At 35.1% G+C, this 23,941-nt stretch overlaps 1 protein-coding gene across 4 annotated transcripts; it reads right to left on the reverse strand.

Moving 5' to 3' along the window:
- Positions 1-1,406: 1,406 nt before the first annotated feature.
- On the reverse strand, positions 1,407-14,592 carry LOC125669293 (uncharacterized). Of its 4 annotated transcripts, none has more exons than XM_056162979.1 (3): positions 14,540-14,592; positions 4,355-4,746; positions 1,407-2,843 (listed from the first exon to the last, which is right to left on the reverse strand). In XM_056162979.1, exons 2-3 carry the CDS (start codon positions 4,436-4,438, stop codon positions 1,980-1,982), a joined length of 948 nt encoding a protein of 315 aa, XP_056018954.1. In that variant the 5' UTR covers positions 4,439-4,746; positions 14,540-14,592; the 3' UTR covers positions 1,407-1,979. The 4 variants fall into 4 exon arrangements, with proteins under 4 accessions (XP_056018954.1, XP_048759716.1, XP_048759717.1 ...); XM_048903759.2 differs by lacking the exon at positions 14,540-14,592 and adding an exon at positions 6,193-6,480; XM_048903760.2 differs by lacking the exon at positions 14,540-14,592 and adding an exon at positions 5,105-6,176.
- Positions 14,593-23,941: the final 9,349 nt, after the last annotated feature.

Genomic DNA, 23,941 nt, shown 5'->3' on the forward strand with positions numbered 1-23,941 from the left:
GGTTTTATTGATATTTTGACAATCTTAACTTTCTTCGGGTTTTGTGATTTATGTCGGGGTTAATGACTTTGTGACAAAACAAAGCCTGGAACAAACAGATTGAAAGTTAATAAACACTCCGAAATAATCAAATGCATGGGACGTGAATTAATCAGAATATTTTGTAATGATTTACTCAACTTTTTGGCATTCGGTTTTATGATAATTCCTCGAAGCATACATTGTAGGTCATTTAATAACATTGAGCTGGTATTCTCCAGTCACCTTTTCAAGAATTAAACTGCACTAGTTTCCCTTGTTATGCATTAAACACGCTATCATATAAAATATTTTGTTAAGACTAATATCACCCAGTCATTAGAACTATGCTTGCCGTTATGCAGGTATTGTGTGCAAATTTTAAAGATGAATGCGATTATCTGGGCACCGTCCCTACAGTTGACATATATAGCCATTTGATTAAGCACATATATGTAGAATTTCTAAAGAGCATGTGAAAGAATTTCTACTTTAAAGTACATTTTGGCTGGGCGGGTCTTAATGAAGTTGATGCTTGCATGGATCCTAAAGAGATTTAATGTGGTGTGCAGTTTTAGGGATTCTTGACGTTTAGTTCAATTAAATCCTCATTTACAACCTACCACAGATTATGCGATCGCATGGTAATGATCCGTCTTTTTCTTCAAGCAGATTACTTTCTTATAAACACATACTTTGAAGATGGCAGATTGTGTTGACAATGTAACAATTTAGATACCTTAGTCAGCTATGCATATCCACGGGATGCCAGCTGTGATTTATGAACAGAAATGATCTGTCGTGTGTGTGCATGCATGCTCTATAACTATATCATGAAGACGAAAGAGTTTGCGTTAAATTTGCAATTGAAAACAAACTGAAATGCACAACGAACCTTACGATTGCTTTAAATCAATGGCCTGGTTTTGATTGGGTTTTAAAATGGAGTTCTCTCTCTTTGATTAGCTCGCCATTGATGTCGCTGTTTTCGACACTTTATGGTTATCCTTAACGCTCTGGCAGTGAATATGGACAAGCAAATTGCTTCTGTCATATTTATCATCATTAATAAGGCCATGTATACGACCTTGGATGGTAGGGAGCACATTCCTGAGAAAACCCCTAGTTCACAAAGTAAGCCGAGCTCAAAAGTCAAACAGGCATCTGATTGTTTGGCAATATGATATGAATACTTTATCATCAGAATTAACATAGGACACTGTCCTTAAAAATATGTACATTATCGGGCGACATCTGAGTGTTAATGTGAGTCTGACTTGGTTTGCTTCACTCCGTTAAAGACCACGTCAGAATTACAAATGTGTATAGTGGTTGTCACCAAAATCCATACAATACATGCTTGGATTTTCATATCAAAACAACAGAGATTTCAGGTTTTGTTATTTTGTATTATTTTAGAAATACAACAAATAATTTAAATAGATTTAACAATTATATTCATTAATATACATTAATTCCCTGCACTTTCAAGTGTTGGCTCTTTAAAACTATTGTCACAGTCTTACGTGGCTTTCAGCAGTTCACTGACCATTGCCATTGTTTCGGGATTCTGTTTAGGAAAACGTGAAACCAACACAGTTAGTCATTTCTTAAAAGGCGAATATTACACCTTTTTGCGTCGCACTGGCCACATTCAAGATGAACACAATTGACAAGATTCTGAAGCACACATGCCTCACATTTCTGGATTTCGTAGCGTCTGTGAAACTGTGGGGAATGTCCATGTCTGGCAGTACCTCACAATATTGAATAATAAATACAAAACATACAACATTCACATACACTATATCCAATAAGAAAATTGCACATTAATAAAGGGTTAATGTCAAATAGTTTTAAAGTTTGGATTTCTTTCGGGAACCAAATGCGCCCAAATATCACAGTCGGATACAATGGTCCGTCGGAATGTTGGCACGTGGAATGCACATTAAAGCTAACTTTCACGACCGTGGTTTCCGGCCTTTGCCCCTACGTCGTCCTGAACCAACTCCACATTCACAGAACACGGTCACGTGAAACTTATCGAAAAACCACCGTTCCTCGTATGTTGTGTTATGTCCATAACTGGGAACCGGATTGCAGTTATTTGGATCTCGTTTGAGAATGGAGACGGTGTATTTCCTTGGAATACACTCATTGTAATTGAAAAAACACTTTTTAGATTTACACTGTGCCGACCGAATATAACTGGGAAAATACCCCTCTTCCATTTTTAACCACACCTTCTTTGTCTTACATGTCCATGGCAATCTCTTTTTCTGTTTTAATTTTTTTGATTTCCTAATGAATCTTTTAAATTGTTTTCTCTTTGCTTTTGATTCCATTAATAACTGATACTGAGATTTGAATTCGTCTACACTCCGGTATCTGTCAGTATCCCTTTTCCGCCGCATAAACTGCATGGACTTGAGATAATCCGGGTGATTCGGATCCTCTGTGTATTTATGAATGTAATTAGTTTTATCACTACTCGACTGTTTTTTATCACTCATATCCTCGTCGTCGTCAGAATCATCATCTGAGTATAATCCATCATCATCCACGTTGGGGTCGTCACTTTGTAGTAAATCATCGTCTATACTGCGTTTGACGGTAGCCTCATCCAAGGCCATCTTAGAACTGTCAAAGAATTCACCCATTCTCTGCGTTAAATGTTGAGGGTCTACTGGTTTACAGATCTGGTTGCGAAACATGACGACAGTTCTGTTGTTATCTTGTTTAACAAATGGACTTGGAAAAGCGCTGGTACAACTTATCATCATGACACACAGAAAAAGGCGAATCGTATTATTCTTGCTTTGTACCTACAAAATAAATTTGAAATTCATAAAAAAAACCAATCATATTTATTTTTCATTATATCACATGGTTGATATTTTGGGTTGAAGGTTAAATGTAAACAGGTACTGCCTTATAAAGACCCAAGGATTTATCTCAAAATCCATCATCCACAACATGAAATTCTTCATGCTGAGAAAAGAATGCTGGGGACCTACAGGTAAACCACTTGCCCCGAATTTAAGTCTTCTTGAAATCACTTCATCTACTTATGCATTGTTAAATAAGAAAATAAACTATACAAAGTACCCTATCTTTATTTACTGCAAGTTGCCAAAAGCATTAAATATTCTTTACAAAAGTATTCTACTGTAAAATATTTGAAAAATTGCTATAATACCCTGCCACAGCGATGATTCGGCTCTTTTTCAAATTTACATTTTTTCCTCTCAAAACCCAACAAACAAGCGGAGTAGCACAATAGTTCAAAGAATGTTGTTTTTCTGAGTGTCGGTAAACACGAGCCGAGGGAGACCGGCGGGCCTGACCACGGCGAGGACAGGGTCTTCTCGGTAACCTTACACAGGGTAAAACTCCAAACGGGAACAAATTCATCATTACTTAAACGGAATGTTCGAAAACATTTTACTTTGATTAAGATAATTTGTTCTAAAATTTTAAAAGATGAAATGACACTCAGAAGAAATTGTGATTAACAAGCATATACAGAACCTACGGACAATTTCGATATTTTCACTTCTATATGCGAAAGGTTAAATGTCATAGTCAAAAGGTAGGATGAGACCACAGCCAAATTGTAAAGTTCAAAGTAAAAAAAAACCCAGCCAATGTAAGTAATAAGAAAGGGGATATGTTAAGAGTTTACGAACTCGCATAAATATTCAACGGAATGACAAAAGTCTGCAGATATTGGCAAAATGTCTGGCGTGCATTCGCTCGTAGTCCAAGTTCGATTACACCAGCCAATTTATGGTTACACTTATTTTAAAGTAAAACACATGAATCTTCGATAAGGTTTAAAATCGTGCTTGCTACGTTCCCACAGGTATCTGCACGATACCACTTTAACTTTGTTACCTTCAACAATACGGGGGAAACAATCAAATGTAAAGACGTAGCTTCTTGGGAGGGACTCGTAAAATGAAATTATAAATGTTGGGGGCCACTTAACACCCGGAGATGTATCAAGCATTTCTAGCACTGGTTATGTTGTCTAGTGTTTCCCTAATTTGTCAAACTATCTTTGAAAGGCATTTAATGATCGAAGTTATTTTGCTATTAAGTTTCACAGTCAAGGCAAATATTTCACAATTTACTCGCAACCGAACTGAAAATAACAGGACTTAAATCAAGCACATCACTTGTCATTCCGAGAAGTTCTATCGGATATTTAATTTGAAGGCAGGTTGGTCGAATACTTTGAATATTCTAAACATTTAAATAAAGCGAGTGTAATATATTTGTTCATGAAAAAAAAATTACGTTCAACATCAAAAATAAAGAAGTCCCACGGTACCTTTAGAGCAGGCGGAGAAGCAACCATTGCACGGTCATTGGAACAGTAATAAGGTGTGTTTGTCTCTCTAGTTTGTGAAATCATCTCAGCAACAGGGCACAGTGGAGCGGCCTTAGACGCGAACAGCGCCTGGATCTGGCCATCACAGAGACTGGTTACAAACACGAACAACTGTTAAATATCCAAACTTCACAACGGACACTCCAAGAACGAAGCAACATTCAGTCAGTCACTGTTATATATATGAACTGAAATTAACATCCTCATCATCCAAATGAAAGTAGACGTTGCGCTTACTCTCCGAAGAGACTGTGCCTAGAACGCGCGTTGATCACTCTGGGACCATAATACCGAACACCCACGCTGGTTTGTTCGGGCACTGCTTTGGTTAGCTGCAATGTGAAATGAACATCACTTAGATCAACAGTCAATAATATTCCAGATAGAACATTTCATAATGATCTCTTTAATACTTTAAATCGATGTTACCGCCTCACCGATACTCCGCCCAAATTCTATGGCACTCGGATGAAACAACTGAACAGAAAATACAATGGAAACGAACGAGTCCGTGTAATTCTTAAAAATTCTTTAAAATTTTGAGCGAAAAATTATTCCGCATGACCATCATGCGTAACAAGAATTAAAATACTTCCACACGTTGTGTGTTATTGTACGTCCATTTATCAAATAGTTTCCTAGTAATGCAATGTTAATAAAAGTAAGTGATGCATTAAAAAAACCAGATACCTATATATGGAATATCTTACGACAACCAATCGACTCTTATACAATGTTAAAAGTTATCTACTGCCAAACATGCACAACCTTCTATTTCAAGACATTTACGCAAGTGTAGTAACCCACGATTTCAAACCGTGACATTTCAAACCGTGACAAAGATCTAAAATATTTTATTTACAAAATACAAACCCTTTGCGTGTACCGAATTTCAAACGCCTAGAGATGCGAGTTTGGTTTCTACCCCTCGAACAAGTATTTGTTTTAGTGCCCCGATTAGCATACATTTTCTATTTAAGGAAGGTATGTGATGATGTACTACAAACAAGAAAAAGTACAATGCAGACTATAGGACGTATTTCTAAATTTCAGTACAAGCGTCAAAAAAGAGCGGCATGACATCGAAATCAAAATAAATATTGTCGATCAAGGGTTTCCCATCGTTGCAGAGCGTCCGACGTGTTCTGTTTAATTTTTTGTGTGAATTTTTACACAAGATTGATGTTAGTCTTCCGATCGCTAGCTTTTGTCAAATTATTTGGGCTACATTTTTAATTGTGTAAAAATTACAGGGCTCATTTTAAGTGCAAACAACGGCTTTCACTATCGGCATGAAGCAAGAAAATGCAAGATTGGCCTTAGAGGCGGATACCGTGTGCGAACTATTCCAAATATGCACATTCCCTGGAAAGATTGCGTGACCTTCTAGATTTATGTGTAAGTATAAATCAAACTAGAGGATAGATTAAACATACAAACAGGTTGATATTCCTTTTTAATATTTGCAATAATATTTTGTCATGTTGTCAATTGCATAAGTCTTTGTCACTCAGACATAGATATAAGCCCCGCTCCTGCCGGTATTCAAGTTAGATATTAGCATGTATGTGAGTGAATTGTAATCAAAATGAACCTTAAATGGGACAAAATCGATCTAAATAGTTCCTTGGGGTAGCATTTTAATCCTTCCTATAGAAATGCAAACACAAAATCAAATTGTTTGGGTAATATTGGTATCAAGATGCCCGATTTATCTTACACTCAGGAAAATATTAAGATTTCGTTATCACCAAGAATAAGAGGTCGGCACAACTTACCTTCCCAAAGATGTAATCCACTCTATATTGAATTCCGTTTGTAATGAAAAAATTCAATTTATAAAAAATCCCCAAACTGGAGAAAAGTAATAATTCAGTACACTTTGTTTGGAACAAATAAATGGTAGCAGTACATTAATCAGGAGTGAAGTAACAAGTCGACTGTCACTGCCAATGCTTAAAGCCCTTCTGCTAGCATCTAACGAAATTCAGCTTATTCACACATCCGCGCTTCACCTAGACTATTCATACCTGTGTACAGGACCGTAAAGCGCGCAGACCACTTTAATACTAAACCTGATAAATATATATGGGGATTATACCAAACGTTTTCCCCATAGCCAAGAAAACCACAACTTACTTTTTTTAAATATCGGTACAACACGTTTTTTTTATTCAATTTTTCCTTTAACCAAAAGAATTTACAGAGGGAATTCTGTCTTCCGGTATAGAAAATGTTAATTCATATGTAATTCACTGTTTGATAAATCCTTAATCGCTCGTTATGACTCCTACATATACAACGTGTTTGATTTTTCATAAAGGTTCAGTCATCAACGTAAATATTTGCTTTATATTTCATTAAGATCACGTTCATTTCAATGTAGTGTATTTACAACATGTGCTTTATCATTCATAATCCAGTATGAAGTGTTTAAAATTTTTAAGATTCAATAAATGAAGATTTAAGAGATTAAGACATAATATGTTAGTTTCCTGATATGAAGGCTATGCATGTTGCTGTAATATACACGCGTAAATTAATCAGCCCTTACAGAATCAGTATAGCAGAGCAGATATTGAACTTTAAAAACCTAGACATATTTTGAGTAGATGGTCTTATCAACACTAATTTAAAATTTTTAACCCTCTTTAAAAATCATATGGAGAATTATTCTCAATTTAACTTTCACACAAAGGAATTTTTCGCAAGCAAATGGGTATGAAGAATTGAGGAGAAGATATTTCTTCGCGTTCTACCCCACAAAGGAGCGATCATGGCAGGGTTTCCCAGCCAAGCGTTTCTCGCCGTCTGGGACGTGCCCGGGATACTAACACGACGAACCATTATAACCGGTGTACCCAGGCCGAGGATGGGTAACGTATCAAAGAAAAGTGTTCAGAAGATCAATACTGACCCAATAGCCAGGAATCGGTTATTTATTACATTAAAAAATCTCCGCTACGCATCCAACAGACATTTTCTTTAACAAGCGTGAAATATGTGCTTATTTAAGCGTTTACTTTGCGTAAACTTAGACGTTCGGGCCTTTCATCCATTTCTCTTTTGGTGTAATCCAATTAACGGCATGGTAGAATTAGCTGGCCCACGTGTGTCATCTGTCATTTGTCTTTCGTGTTAATTTTCGTTTGGGATTGAGGGTAATGTTGCATTTTCACTGACAATAATCCGATATATAGACGGGAAAAAATCCGAAAGACCAATTCCAGTGTCTGGGCAAAATTTTGTGAAAATAAAACTTGTTAAAAGAAATGGAGTACTTTTCTTCCAATATCGCCTTCCACAGTTAACTTTTTACTCTTAAATCCGGATTATCATAATCTTGGTCTAATCTCATTAAAATGCATGTTTATTGTAAATTATAGTCAACTGTTATCAATCTTCAACTGTTATCAAACATGAAAAACTGAGAGCTCACTAGTTTAATAAACTTGTAGAAAAATATAAATTCATTAATCATTTGTCAGCAAAATGTTGACAAAGCTTTCGGAGAAGTTTATGTATGTTCTTAAAGGAATTATGAATATTAATAGAAAAGTTTGGAACTTTTACCTAGTATACCGGTAACATGTGCTTCACTTTCTTAGCGATTATGTAAACGGTTAGGCTTATTGCAAGGACAAAGATAACTGTTTATCCTTCTATCAAAATACACGATTTGATCGTGATGTTAAAACCACAAGCGGGTCGTAGCAAAAATATTTCCATGGTTAAGTTTTCAAATATTTGAGGTATTTCGATCACTCTTAGTAACCATTTGAAAAGGTACGGTTTTCCTTATTTGGTTCACAAGACACATTTGACACGTGGGCATGGAGAAGGGCGAAATGTACGGGTACCGGAATGAATTCATGAATTGTAATTACATCAAATCACATTCCTATCATTGCTGACAACATTTGGAAGGCATCATCACTGCTGTGTGGATGGACTTGATAATAATCGATGACTACAGAATATATATAAAAATCAGGAAAAAATAAAATTCAACATTCATATAAATCGCTTTTAAAAAAAAAAAAATGCAAAACTTGTATATAGCATTTATTTTGTTTTCTAATGGACCCCTTATGGTTTTGTCCAATGTTAAATATTTGACCTCATATGCCATTCCATACTCCCGTGGTTTGTCCATTTGACCCCACGCGTTTGTTTACAAAGTCAAAATAACATTTATTTTGTTATTGAATGATTTTTACACAGATCTGCGAAAAGTATACGAAATTCATATTACCTGAACTCTGAAATCCTTATTGGTTCATGGTGCATGGTGTAATGACGTCATGCTTCCAGTTTTTGACTTTCGTGTTCCATAAAAAACCCTAATTTGTATTAATTAGAGTTATAATTTATTTTCGGAACTCGGTGTTATCTTTCATTAATCAGACATTTTTTGACAGATGTTCGACATACACATACTTCTTCAAATCACTCTAATGGATACCTCCTTGTGCACAATGCCTAGGCAGTGTATATAATTTAGAATTACACCAATCTCTTTATTGAGCCTTTTTCGAGTACTTAACAAACATGCTCTTCTTTCTTACATTCCAGTCTCTTGTTGAAAGCCTCAACAACTTTTATATTCAATCAAGTATTTGTCTACAATTAAATATTTAAGGAAATATTAAAATACACCCAAAACGTTTAGAATTTACATGACATTTAAATTCCGATATATGTTATGGAAATTTAAAAAAATGGTTTAAAACATCCTTTAAAGTACAATATTATGACAAAGAATGTCTGTTATTTGCAATCATTTTTGTACACTGCTTAATATGGTCTCCACCCCGTACCCCGCACTATGTAGAGGTTCGTGTCGTGTTTCTGCCCCACGTATGTATCCCACTCATTTATAACAGTTAAAATATAAATTGTGTTTTAAGAAACAAAGATAATTTTATAAGGGACTTCAAAGTGATCATTCATAGTATCTGTTTAGTCTGTGCTGATCCGTTGAGGGCGCGGGTCATTGTTAACTTTTTAATAAGCCCAAGAGAGTACCTGTCATCCCGTAAACGGCGACTGGAATAACCAGACACAACAAATCACTGAGTTTCCTCACTCCTGGCCAATTTCTGGTCATAAGACTCTCAGATCAAAGGGAAAGGAAAGAACATTCATTCGATGGTAGCACTTAGAAAAGAACACACACTATCATACTCGAGTCCTTCACGAACCTGGCGCACTTACTACTGAACATCTCGGCTCGGAATCGGGGTTTTACAATGTTTGTCACTCTGTAAGTGCTAGAACATCTTACCCTACCAAATAGAGCCGTAAACTATCTATTTTGACATATACTAGATCAAGGAGAACAAACTGTAAATAAAATTTATATGATCGCACTCTTTAAAATTAACCCCAAAACACTCGCGGAGATTCAGTCAACCTTTGCCCAAACTGACGTCAGTTTTGTGTCTAAACACTTTCATCATTTTGACTCTCTGTCAAACCTCTTAATTGGTCTTGCTTGATATCTTTCAACATCTGCATGTACCAAAACCACAAAATATAATTTTAATTAGAATTCATTAGCTTAATTTGTTCTGAAATTTTGTCAGTTTATCATTCATAAGAAGCGTTTTATTACGCAATATAAATCGTAACCTGTCAAGATGAGTTATATAGAATAGTTTATAATTCTGAACTAGGCATGTTCTAGTCATGCAGGTCTAATATTTTTAACTGGAGTGTCTATTTTAGAAACATTTCCCATGGCCCTCTGTAACGTGTTCATTGATAAGCTGCTTTATCTTCCCAGATGGTACAACATTGGTGACCTTATTTATGACAAAATTTTATCAGTTTTCATGTAAAATAAAGTTAGGATTCACACCCAACACCAAGAGTATTAATCCTCGTTTTTATGAAATATTTTGCAAATAAATATCAAAATATGTCACGAGAATGCAATGAAACCTTACAGCAATTTTTATTGAAAATGAACTTCCGCTTTAAAATTCTTGCATTGGTATGTTCCCCCAGCTGTTTGCAGCGACACTCTCAGAGACGTAATTCAAACATCAGCACAACAATGAAAAGATCCAGCAGACGAACAAATGAGCCGTCTATAAACACACCTGTACTGGTGCATAGGTAACAAATAAAAACCACACACCTCAGTATTACATAACACGACGTATGGGATGATGCTAGGTGGTATGTTTATTTGTGTCTGTACATAAAAATAATGACTGCAGGGGGTAAAAGATCCCAACTTCATCCACCATCCCCATTGCTTAGAGGTTTACAGAAAGCACTGACTTACGTTCCGATGTTCATGTCGGAATGCAAATAAGAATGCATTTTTACATGCTGGTCAATTTATTCCATTCTGTGGTTTAATTATTTTGCTTCAGCTACACGATATCAAAAACTATTGTTAACGGAGTTTTCATAATTTTGAAGACACGCGGATTTGTTTAGCTGCAAATCTTGAATCTATTAATATTTACATAGTCATTAGTGAATATCTTGATTTATGTCCCGTAAGGCCACCGACTTTTAACAAACATGCCCTTGAAAGTCATATTTACATTCAACTGCACGCCACTGACTGTAATGTAGATAGGGTGATGGAAGCCTTGTTCTTACCGGGGGCAGGCCACCGCCGTGAAGGGATAAAAATAGCAGGTTGTGTTGCCCAGCCAGATTTCAAGTAAGTCGTCTTGACAAACGAATTCCGTGATGTCACATCTGACATTGTGCAGATACAAATATTCTCTCCCGAAATTTCATTCCAGGAGAATAAGGTAACCCCACTTCCGGTTTTCATGGTCCATGGGTCGAATAGGGAGTTCAAAGCGTGACATTTTTATGAAGACGATTAAAAATTTATCTTCGTTTTGTTGCATAAACATTGCATCTAGGTCATTGTGCTTTATATCAGAGAGTGCTGAATTGCATTTCAGTAGAACACCCAAGCCGGTAAGGTACGTGTACCCATTGCCAGTGCAGTCGATGTTCTAGCTCCGGTCAGTGAATTATGGTGAATACTTATCATCACAAAAGTGTTAAGTGCTTACTGATACAAGAACCATCGTCTGAAATTTGTTTGTCATGGCCTGTACTGAATGATAAACGAGGGTGTTGGAGGCAAACAAGGGATTTAGGACCAGATATAGGTGACCACATCACATCGACAGTCGAAGAGAAAGCTTCTTCCTCAGATAGGGCTATCTGGGTAGTAAATCTTCTACCTTATGTGGTTTAATTCCTATGAAGGACAGAAAAATATTATCACAAGTTACCAATGTAACAAATAACAGATAGTATAAACATTGCTCTATTGTTGTCAAAAGATGGATTGCTGGGGGGTATTTAGCAGATAACCTCATAAAACACACACGACAACCATAACTCGAGCTTGACCGCTGCAAATCGCATCACAAAAGGTCAGGGGTCAGGAAATTGAATAAATAAACACCTACTTAAGCAAATAAACTCACAATAATATTGTTCTTCATATGGAAATCATGCATTTTGTCCCCTTTGCTAATCCGTTCACCTGAACACAAGTTTAAAGATCTTAAAACTTTGATATAGCTATCAAATTAAAATGTCATAAGATGTTTTTGAGATACTTTAATGCATTGTTAAGTCTGTAATGCATTATGTTGCTTGTTTAGATATATGGCCTTAAGAATTTAATTTTGAAGCCCATGTATGTACTTGAAAATTCAAAAAGATGCAGAAAATTTCAAATAATCAACAAAAGAAAAAATCGCAGAGATTTGCATGGACTCACAGGTGTGTGTATGAAGAAGTAGTTATTTCTTTCAGGAGAGCGCCGTATGGAGGTTGTTTACGGTGACGCAAACTGTCGAAAACTGAAAGTAATCCACTAAAAAATCACCTGCTGTGAAATTTCGCTCTAGGGGATCAAATGAAGACCCCCGATTTAACCTACTGTCCCCTTCCGCTTTACAGAGACCGGGAATGTGAAATTCTATGCATATCAAATATTAGGAACCACTCGCTTTCCTTTCATCATTTCCATTCTTAACTTTATGACACTTTTTTGTCTTTGCAATTAGCGTTAAAATTTTGTTCTTCGCACTTAAAATCTGTTTGTTCATACTTATTGGCACAAAGTACGCATATGAAATTAAACAGGTAAGGGAAATGCATGTCAGGTAAAGAATCCCGCAGATTGCATAATCAATCCTCGATAGGGACCAAATGTCGACCTGTGTCATCAGTCACTTGGCTTGCTTTTTTATGTGATGTCAAAGAAGCTCGTTGAAGGACGATGTCAATTTTGATCGAAACATACGAGAAATTCCTTCCATTGGAAACGGATACCCGCCACGTACTCATAGCTAGATACATCTTGAAAGCGTTTCCAATTCAGAACACAATGGAATGAAACAACTAAAACTTTTTATAAAAGATTTCCATATGAAATTTCGAGAGAAGAGAAAAGTGACAAGAGATTACAGAAATAGACATTCAGGTAATCAGTTTCAGTACAGGCCGGTTGATGGCTGAGGAACGACAGAGCTTCTGAAATTGCATACATTATTTACTTGTATCTGAAGGGGTCCACCCATTTAGTATCAGGTTCACAGTGCGCTGTAGTCAACACCCCATACTTTTTTACATGAATAAATTGAAATCATATCGGATCCTTAATAAAATATTAGATTTCATGCATATAAACCAATAATAACTTGGATCATCTTGACACTTTAAAACGTGTAGAATTCCGAACATTCTAAGCTAAAAATCTGGTGGTCCAACCATGTTATCAAAACGATCACTGCACTTTACAAAACCTTATTCACTTCACAGATTGTCGATTATAGGCCGAGAGTAAAAAACTTTTTTTCTTTCTTTGAGAAACCTACATAAACTGAAACAGTAAACGGAGTTGTACAAACTGGGCAAAACTGAAACAACCATTGTGATAATGTTGTCGCCATAAGCTCGTTGTCGCAACTCTATCAGGACCCATGATGCAGTGTCAAGACCTTATAACATAAACATACAAATTATTGCTGCACGATACATTATAAAATGCTTCTGTAGTTCATCATCTCCTAAGCTGGGAATGCTGACAAAAACCAGCTAGTGAAGAGTTTATAAACATACTCGATCTAAGAAATTTTCAGAATCCAGTCTTCACATGATCGACTATTCACGACGACAATTTCTATTGGAGAGGAAATAACCCAATGTTTGTCTTCGAAAAGCAAATCCAGAATCTAAAAAAAAGGGAATGTGTCAATCACCAGCGCACGTGTCACAAAGAAATCACCTAATTCTTGATTCACTGATCAAAAATGCAAATGCATAATTTTATAGGATAAAAATATGTCATATAGACAGTAACTACAATTTCATGAATAGATAAAATACGCTCTTGTTTTTGCCGTATTATAGAGGGTACAGCTACGAATGAGACTGACAGTGAATATATGCGTCTGGGATAAATCACAAATGGCGCTAGAGCTTGCAACTTGGACCTTGTTTAATATTTGACAGAAAGATCAAAGGGAAAACTGTATGAGTTTCAGAAGATCTGACGTAGCATTTAATGCAATGTACACAGTCTTCAACTCGGTAAGGCAGCATATTTTCACTTCAAGAGATAACATAATGTCAAACGCTCAAACAGACCGTTTTGAAACACTTCTCTCCGATTACCTGCACAAGTATGCACACATTAACATGCAACTGGAAACCTCTACATAACTTGCATACCCCCTTGAAGTAGTTTAACTGGTTTGGTAATGGGAACATAATTACGGTGTTGGAGAACCTCTCTCTCTCTCTCTCTCTCTCTCTCTCTCTCGTTATCGATATCGTTATCATCATTACTTGCTATTTCTTTGAAACTGACAAATGAAAATTGCTAATTTGTTACATTAAAGTCGAGCAGTAATAAGAATACGAGACAATGTTAAACCAATCATTTAAGGTATACCTGTTCCTACAGAGAGCACAGAACAGTAATCCTTTCATCAATTTCTTTAATTACATTGAAATCACATGTTTGCACCTCAAATCAAGAAATGGGTATGAAACCCAAACCTATCTCTCTAACTTTTTGAAGTCCTTAAGTTTAAAATCATGAATGTCATTCACTTTTCTTACCTCCGATATCAGCAGTTTACGTCATTACCGTGTATATCAAGAAATCCCCAATTTCCCCAAGCATTTTCAATTTGAGTCTCAGGTAAAATGTTTCAAGAGAAATATTTCAGCCTTTCCCCATCTATCCAATCAGGCGGATTTAACATTGCACAAAAAGCATTTGAGTGACAAGCGGCACTGACCTACATTGGCCATGTTTAAAAGACATCCTCAACTTGTAAAAAGAGGACTGGAAATTTTGAAAAGTATTTTCTACTACATTTGATCGTATTATGCAAATTTGGCCAGATTTCAAATGACAGTATTGGCTTTTACTTTTTTGGTGAACTTGTACCGGATTTGTTGAAGATAACCTAAAACATAAGGTCTTTCAGGACGTAACTATTTCGTTAATGTTGATTTAAGCAGCTTTAGAAGCTGTATCGGTGCGAAGTTGATAAAGCCGTTAACGGAATTCTTTTCATCAAAGTAATCGTGTTTGCATATTGATAATGTGGATCATTTTCGGTGTGAAATCTAAATATAAACAACTTTCAACTGCTTTTTTAAGTATATTTTTATATATATGACGCTGTATTTGCCGAATACGCATTATAAAAAGTGGGTCCTAAAAATATTTTGTAACACTATACAAAATCAACCCCAGTTTGTTCTCTTGACACATTGGGCGACCATTCAATAAGAATATGACATGGTGGACAGACATAGACGACTTATTACTAATTGAATCTTATCTACAAATACGGCGTTAGTTAACATTAAAATTTTCTTTTATTACCATGATCTGGATCTATTTACTCATGCCTTAAATGTGTACATTTCTGCATTACAACCTACCTTTACAAATTTAAAAAAAGACATAGAAACAACTTGAGAACCAATATTCCTTTGATCAGCCGTATCTACAAGTTTACTTACTGCCTCAATTAATATACCACGGCTATCCAAATCATAGTTAATTTTCGATAATTCAAGAAGCCCTATACCTATCACATTCAAGTGTTTCATTACAAACATTTCCTTATAACAAGCTTTAGATTAGTGAATTCGTCCTTCATCATTCTGTTAAGAAATCCCCCACTCTAAATGGATAACAAAGAAAAGGAATGTGTATATATTTACAAATCAATGAAGGTAGATGGCCTCTCCTCCCTTCACCTTTTATCTAGCAAATTGACCGCTGGTTGGTATGGGGTTTTTCTTTTTGCTAAATCATTTCTTTAATAGTGAAAATTGCTGTATTTGGACGTTGTATTCAATAACACTGGAGTTATTTACTGAAAAAATAGAATTCATTATTATCAGATAGGATATTTGTGATGCGGCTCGTGAAACAGCTGTGGCTTTGCTTTCCACTGGGGTCAATAATAGTAACACCTCATAAAGTTTCCTTTTCTAAATTCGGTGTTTTTTTGTAGATCTGTATAAAATCGTATTTCCAACGTAAAACTTACTCATGCTAACGAATGCTGATAATGTTTGGTTACAATCACTCACTGTAACTCTCCACAAATATTTTAACGACCGAACTACATGCATGTAAAAAAAATTCTAATATTCAAAAAATGTGTTGTATGAAGAACTCTTCAGATGACTAACTTCTATTCATCAGAGGTATTCAGCATCATTGTGTAAAAATTTCTCTGCAGCAAAGCTAAATATCCCAAATACAGGTTCGCATTGAACGACCAAAGTAATGTGGAGAATGGATGCTTTATCTAACCTCCGGATAAAAAAGCGGTCAAACCTGCGGATTATCCATGCTCTTTACAATGGACGCAAGATATAAGACCCTAGACATTAATTACAAAATAGTTTTCTTTCATACATCCCGTAGAGATTGAAATGTACAGACAGCCCTGGGCTAAACGCGCCGTTGAATAAGACGATGATATAGCAGAAACCCCTCTTGTCTATGTTAGATACCTATTACAATGAGCAAATTAGAGGACAAAATTTAGAGTTATGTGAGCAAAGGATCTGGTATGGTTGGCAACTGCACGAAGCCAAATGTAGGAATAAATGGGCCAGAAGACAGACAATTGACATCAGGGATAAGTATGTAAGTCTTGGATGACACTCGATTCAGCTGATCCAGGTTCCCAGTCTCACAGATCGCAAAATCCTCTCTGGGACACTATTTGTTTGGGTATGGGTTTCATTTTCGCGTGCGATTTTCTCGTGTTGTGTTTCAAACTGGAGAATAACCAAAATTTCCTTTTCACATCAAACATTTGTAGGTCGTAAAACATGTTGCCTTGCCTCTCTGCCATGAGTATCCCCTGGAGTTGTTAGCATTGCTTTGTTAACGGATCTGTATCTTCTTTCAAATGCATTGTCAAGTTTACGCACAGTTACATACTAAAATATACTATGTATACATTTAAAGGAATTTTATTTCAGTCGTTTCACTGTGGAATGTGTATTTTCAAATTAGAACATAAAAATCGAAAGAAATTGAAATATTACATCATTTTTCACTCACATCATCATAATTGACAATTTCGAAGAGAATGAGAAAACAAAACGTTACAAAAATATGTTTTTCATGCATAATAAATATTTAATATTTTGTTACCGGTACTTCGTGAAGCTAGACCTACCACCCTACAAAACTGATTATTTTTCAAATAATCATCACCATGAAATTCAACACCCCAGCAAAGATTGGGCTGATAAGTTGCAAACAGTCTATTCGGAGATGCGGTGAACAGATGTCTTTTAGTGTACATGGGCTTTAGAAGAGTCCATCCAAAACGACCTCGATCTCAATGCTTATTCAAAACGAGACCAATGCATTCCTTAGTAGATAGCTATCGGGTATTACGTGACAAATTATGGTAAGATGATATTTACTGTATATATCCTATGGAAAGCATCTTATATGGAATTAATATATGCAGTGTTCATACTTCTTCGTCCCCTATATGTGTTGCAAAGACATAATTTCGTGTCTATCATATCCAAATTATGAAAACTAGGTAACTGATTTTGAAAAAAAAAGTACGTTTTTTTTAAAATTGAAAATTGTCCAAAATAGATATGAAACCTATGACCAACCATTACATTAAGCGAGATCAAGATTTTCCGTTTTGTTTAAGGCTATATACAATATACATTGATATAGAAAATTGAGATTGCATTGTTGAGTGAAATTATTCTAAACATTCAATATCAAATATATCACCGTCAGTAATACAACACGTATAGATCGTCGCATTTTTAAATGAGAGTTCACCGTCTCATTGAAAGAATACCAGCGAAAATGTGCTATATAAAGCTCTTAAAATAGTAATTCTTCTAGAAATAGACTTGCAATAAAAAAGTCATGCAACAAAGACCTATTCATTGATATTTTTTGAGACTCTCTATTCAGAGTTTTTATCAAACATAGTATGTAACATGTACAAAAGTGAATGTTAATTCTAAGAATTTCTCACGCAACATTTTCGACCAATTTAATGACGAGAGGAAATTCGGAATGAAGAAAATTTCAGAAAGCGAGGTAAAGTAAGTATTGTTTTACGAGTACCGTTCTAACAAAAGGGATTTTGGGGCAAATGACTGGAACTTGAGACTTTATGTGATTTTTTTAAGTGCGAAAAATTAAATAAAAAATATCAAAAGTTTAAAATTAAAAAATTAAGATACACTTGGGGGTGACTGCAGTTGAGTTTTTAAGTATATTTGACTTTACTCAACTTTCAAAATGCTGATTTTTAAACATTGTCACGGTGATTCGGTACAGAAATGATCTAATCTGTAGTGCATCGAGTACTCGGTCATTATAAGAAAACAGTGTCTCCTATCCAATGATGGATTTTAAACAATCAGTATGGAACGACAATGCACAGTCAGAATTTGTATCACGAATACCAATATCTTCCCAAATGAATCATACGTAATGAAGAGTAAATTACACCTTTACTTGCAAAAAAATCTGCTTATTTAAGATCATCATTTTAACAACATTGAAACAACGTCTCAAACAAGTTTTGCATATAATTAGAAATGTTAATGAAGCCCGGGCGATGGTGGCAATAGGCAAGGTGTCGGTAGTCTGATTGATCAACTCTTAAAGCTGATGGATCACTAATGCGGACTATTACAACATGGAACTTTCCATCGAAAAACGCCTTGGTAACCCCACAATGACCAACAGCCCCGCTCTCGCTCTCTCTCTCTCTCTCTCTCTCTCTCTCTCTTGATGTCTGTACCAAAGCTATTTCATATTGAGTCAAAGTATCAAAGTTTTTGATATAGAAAATCAGAGTATAATTCTTTTTCATTAGGGATGACAACTATGTCCATGCATTGAATTCATAAAGCTCACAAAAAAGATTACTCTCTAACGCATTGTTTAATGAATGTCTAGTTTGTTTGCATTATGGTGTAAAAAGGTTATGGAACCATGGAGTAAAGCAGATAACACAAAACTACCAGACAAGTATTCCTTATATTTATATTTTGTGATACAATTATGTAGTGTTTGTTTTATAAGTTGCTTATATAGAGAAATGAAGTGACAAGTAACAGGAAAGACTGACGAATACATGCTGCATACAACTAAAGAGACTGTAAATAGAGACCGAGCACCTACACACTTTACATATATATGGATGTTCCAGCCAGGCCTCTCCTGTGTGGTGCTGCAATGCCATTTGGTCCTAATTTCATTAAGGAATATTGTTGAATGAACTGTTCCCAGCATCAGTAAGACATAATGACACATTACTAATCTGGAGCCGGTGCGAATTAACCATAATATTACGATTGTTTCCAATCCATGTACATTTGCATACTTTAGAAGTTGCATTCGAAAGTTTCTAGAACCCAGTATTAGTTAACACAATCGATTTTCGTAAGCATAATTTTATATAATTGTTTAAAGTGACTACGTTTTTTGGCATTCAAACAATTAAATATTAGTATCAACATGCCATGGAACTACAATTAAATCCACCAATCAAAGGTTATTTCAACCGGAAATACATTTATTTTTATTTGGACGTACCGGAGTATGTTCAGATTGAGCAAGGGTTCTACTAAGCCATAATTGATGGATTTAGTGACAGACAATAATTAATAGATTTAATGATTCTACCTCTTTGAATTCAGGAACGTATTTTGTTTGCAAGAAAATGTCTTTTTGAATGTACACCTGTGAAAAATTAGGCCAGTTCCTGCAGGAAGTCCTTTACAAGCGTCCACCTTTTGACCTATCGGGATGTCGTCGTGTCTTCTATGAAAGCATTAGCCCTGATTGTGTAACAACAACACATCGATGATGCCGATCCCTTCATTAAAGTTAAATCAGGGTTAAACATTTTACTCGTACATTTACCTCTGTTGTAAATGGAAAAATAATTATTTCATGTCACTTTGATTAAATGCTAGCATTCGCTACCCACATTTCTGTTACGAAGAATAGAAATTGGATTACGTTCTGTGTGTATTCTCTCTTGGCACGCACATCGTTACCTTCGTCCGTAATCAGTTACATTTTAAACTCAGATTATTAATAATTTCCATGTGGCTTATATATTGAGTAAAATGTACTTCTTTCAAATATCTCATAGTGTGTAAATGTGAAAAAAAAAAGTCTGATGTTAGGAAATTATACCTTGGGAAATATCATTCACATAGACCTAATGTTATCAAATCCAAAGATCTTATGTCAACCCAAACAGAAAAAAAAATGTTTAAAAAAACCCTCTGTATGTTTATTTTGAAAATTTATTATATCGTCTGTCCTCCTTGATTACCAGATGTGTATTTTCTTTTTGTTTTTATTCTTCTTTATATAATGTACCTCTGACCAGTGTTATTTATTATGTACATATATTGTTACTGTTCCTCATGTACCATTAATGGTTTGAGAGAATAAATTGAACTGAACTGTGTGTCTGTTTCCACATATGACCTATGTAACATTCTTGTTATTTTTCTTGATTGGATAATTTTGTAAGAATCTAGAAGGCTTTTTTGTTTGCCCGTCTGACCAGTAGGGCTAAATCTGTAAAATTAACAGCTGTTCACAGGATCAAGAGTCTCTGGCGACAGCCAAATTATAGTCCCCAGAAGGTGTTGATAAAAAATCTGCCCCGAACTGACCATTAATTCTGATTTATCGGTCCTTCAGTATCAATTTACTCATAAGACAGTAAATTCCATGCTATTTCACGTGTCACTCCGGCCATGTTTTAACACAAAAATATAATAAAATGCAAAGAATATTCGGTAGAATTAGAAAAAGACGGACATTTTAATTTTGTTAAAGTGGAGAAGAAAGCAAAAGGCATATCAAAGAAATTATGACTTATTCTTTAGAATAATGATGTTGAAATACTTCAATGTGTATAATAAACGATTACTCAATTCTAAATCAGAACATGTGTAATGACAACTCTGCGGAAGTGGTATGGGGGTGTTTTCGCGGCGTGACTTGGCAGATGTTTTATTTCACTTTTTGTTGGGGTTCCCGTTGTAAGATTATTTTTAAGCTATTGTAGCACTTGACATGTGATTTACAAAAAGAAGTACCCTTACATCTAATCTACGTTTCATAATATTGCAAAACATCACCAACAGTCGTTTAAACCGCTAATGTTGGCGTGATGCATTATTCGAAAATTTATTAATCGTGTTTATTATTCATCGTTTAAGTGTACGGTGTTGTCAAGAATTAGGGTCATTGAAGAAAAAATTTCAAAAATCTATTTAGAAATTAAGGATTATGTATATACTGCATTCCTACATGTCTTTTTCTGGTATTCCAAGGTTTCTCAATGTATTATGCACACGTGTTTTTAAATCTGAGATATACAAACCATCAAGTTTGAAGTAAATAATTTCACTTTAAAAAGCATCAAGTGTTCGGTTTCATTTTATTCCTGCTTATCCCATAAATATACCATAATGTCTGAGAGCAGTGCTGGAACGTAACCCCTCCCTCCTCTTTCTCTCTCTCATAGATATTTTGAAATATTTATTTTTTAGTCGGAGGCTGATATTGTGCAGGTTTATGCTGTCACTTGCGTTTAATGTGTTCAATAAATATTTCAAAAACACATTGTACAATGTTCGCAGTATATAATATTTCATCCAAAATTACAACAGAGCATTTCATATAAAAGTGAATTTGTCAAAACAAAACAAAAAATGTGCAAGAGAGGTAATAAATTAGGAGGTTTGAATCGGGTGCACAATGTCAATATGGCTATAAATTTTATTTGAACACAATGTTACAGCATAAACCCACTATTATTCAACAAGAGCTCGACGTCATACTAACACTGAAGGACAGTGGTGACGAGCGCCAAGGAAATTATATAGTCTGTCTGGGTGAACATCTAGCATTTTTTTCACTTCTCGGATTTCTAATTCTAGTGCAAAGCTCCCTGAATTTTCTTAATGCCTAGTATTAATTGTACAATGTACGTGGAAGAGTTGACTTGAAGTAATTATAGGTGGCAAAAGCTGTATTTACGATATACGTTTATTTCTCGTAAAGCCGAACATTTTATCAATTATCTAATAAAAAAAGAAAGAAGTAGGTACGGTTTAGGCCTAATTCTGCCCGGCGATTATGGGGAAAATTAAATTCGCGTCCCTGATATTTTTTTGTCTATTTTCTGAAAGAGCACTCCGTATCTATTCTTAAAAGCATATTAAAATCAACTCATGTATGCGCATGCGTAGTACACAATCGAACAAAGTAAGGGTTATGAAGCAATTTATGGATTTTTCATAGGTTTTGTATAGATAAATCAGTGAAATTGAACACCTCTTCCCCTGTCGCCCGGGACAATTTTTATATGAATTAAAAATTTCGGAGAAATTTGACAATTCCTCTCAGTTTCATTCCGGGCGACGATGGAAGAAGGGTTAAAATATCACTTTAAAGATGTTTACAAAATCGCCATCGTGACGTGATTTGCGGTAATCAATGCAGACATCTTAGCAACGGAAGAGGATATAAGAATTATTTGGGTATTAAATTGATTCCAAAATAATATTTGTTAGTGTTAATTATTATCTATTGTCATTTATTGAAATAATGATAATAAATTCCGGATAAATTAAAGCCAATCGTATGTACCGGATGCCATTTTGGTCGTTATGGTTAGTGTAAACAGAATGGGGTATACCTAGGAGCAACAGATGCTTCGTGAGAATTCTCATTAAATACCAGGTAAGTTGCATTGAAGTAATTTATATAATGATCAATGGTTCTTTATATAAACAATATTGATGGTGAAAATTTTAAAGCATTATATTTCACCATGCGTGCATACTTTACTTGATAACGTGAAACTTCCTTGGTACGATGAACAGCAGACGGCAATATGTTTACCTACATGCACTTAAGCTTAAATCAGTGACGTATATTCCCCAAACAACGAAATAGTTTTGTAACCATTGCATGCAATAATTACAAATATAGATCATCTTTTAAAGACACTTTTAAAAGGTCTCTTTAATCTGGATCTATGAAGCATTTGCCCCCCCCCCCCCTACCCCTCCCCTGTCAAGTGTAGTCAATAGATAGGAAATAATACATATCATTTCTCTATAAGACAATTTTTGATCCGTGTCATTTTCTTTTATTTGTGTGTGTGTGTTTTTTTTTTTCTTTCTTCTATATATCTGTACCTATGAAACATTGCCCCCCTCCTCCCTGTTAACTTATAGTCAATATACATATAATTCACTTCTTACATAGAGGGCTACATAGCAGAGTGGTTAGAGCGTAGCGCTCTACAAAATTTAGCATCTCACCTCTATCGGCGCGGGTTCGAAACCCGTGTGTGAGGGTATATTTTTTTCCTCTTCTATTTATCTGTACCTATGAAACATTTTTATTTTTTTTTTCTATTATCATATATATATATATATATATATATACATATAACTACATACAGTATGTATATATATATATATATATATATATATATACAATAATAAAAGTTAAGAAACACAAAACTCATTTCACTGTTAGCGCTTTCGGCTTTACTGCCTCTTCAGACAGCTATGTAAACGTTTTGTTCTTTTTGCAAACTACATATGTATATATATATATATATATATATATAAATCACTAAATAATCACAACTAGGTACTGAAAATTTTCGCCCCAGCCCGGGGTCGAACCAGCGACGTACGGCACCCACCGCTTAGCTAGATTGTCAAACCAGTGCGTAAGTTCACTCGGCCATATATATATATATATATATAATTTTTTTTTTTAGATTTGTAGGCTACTTCTTAAATATACCCTTTTCTTTTTAAAAGCGGCAAGGAAGGCATTTTGCTACATATGTTTTACTCCTATTGTTAAAAGAATTTTATGTGCTTTTGCCCAAACATTAAAACAGTAAATCGGATAGGAAAGGGGGGAGG

Source organism: Ostrea edulis, chromosome 4, assembly GCF_947568905.1.
Source record: "Ostrea edulis chromosome 4, xbOstEdul1.1, whole genome shotgun sequence".
NCBI classification, from domain to species: Eukaryota; Metazoa; Mollusca; class Bivalvia; order Ostreida; family Ostreidae; genus Ostrea; species Ostrea edulis.

Bases quoted from the DNA above. Each gene is read 5' to 3' on its own strand.
- LOC125669293 (XM_056162979.1), bottom strand. From the start codon at position 4,438: ATGATTTCACAAACTAGAGAGACAAACACACCTTATTACTGTTCCAAT. The intron at 2,844-4,354 runs GTACCGTGGGAC...TTTATTTTGTAG, and splicing joins CTTCTCCGCCTGCTCTAAAG to GTACAAAGCAAGAATAATAC.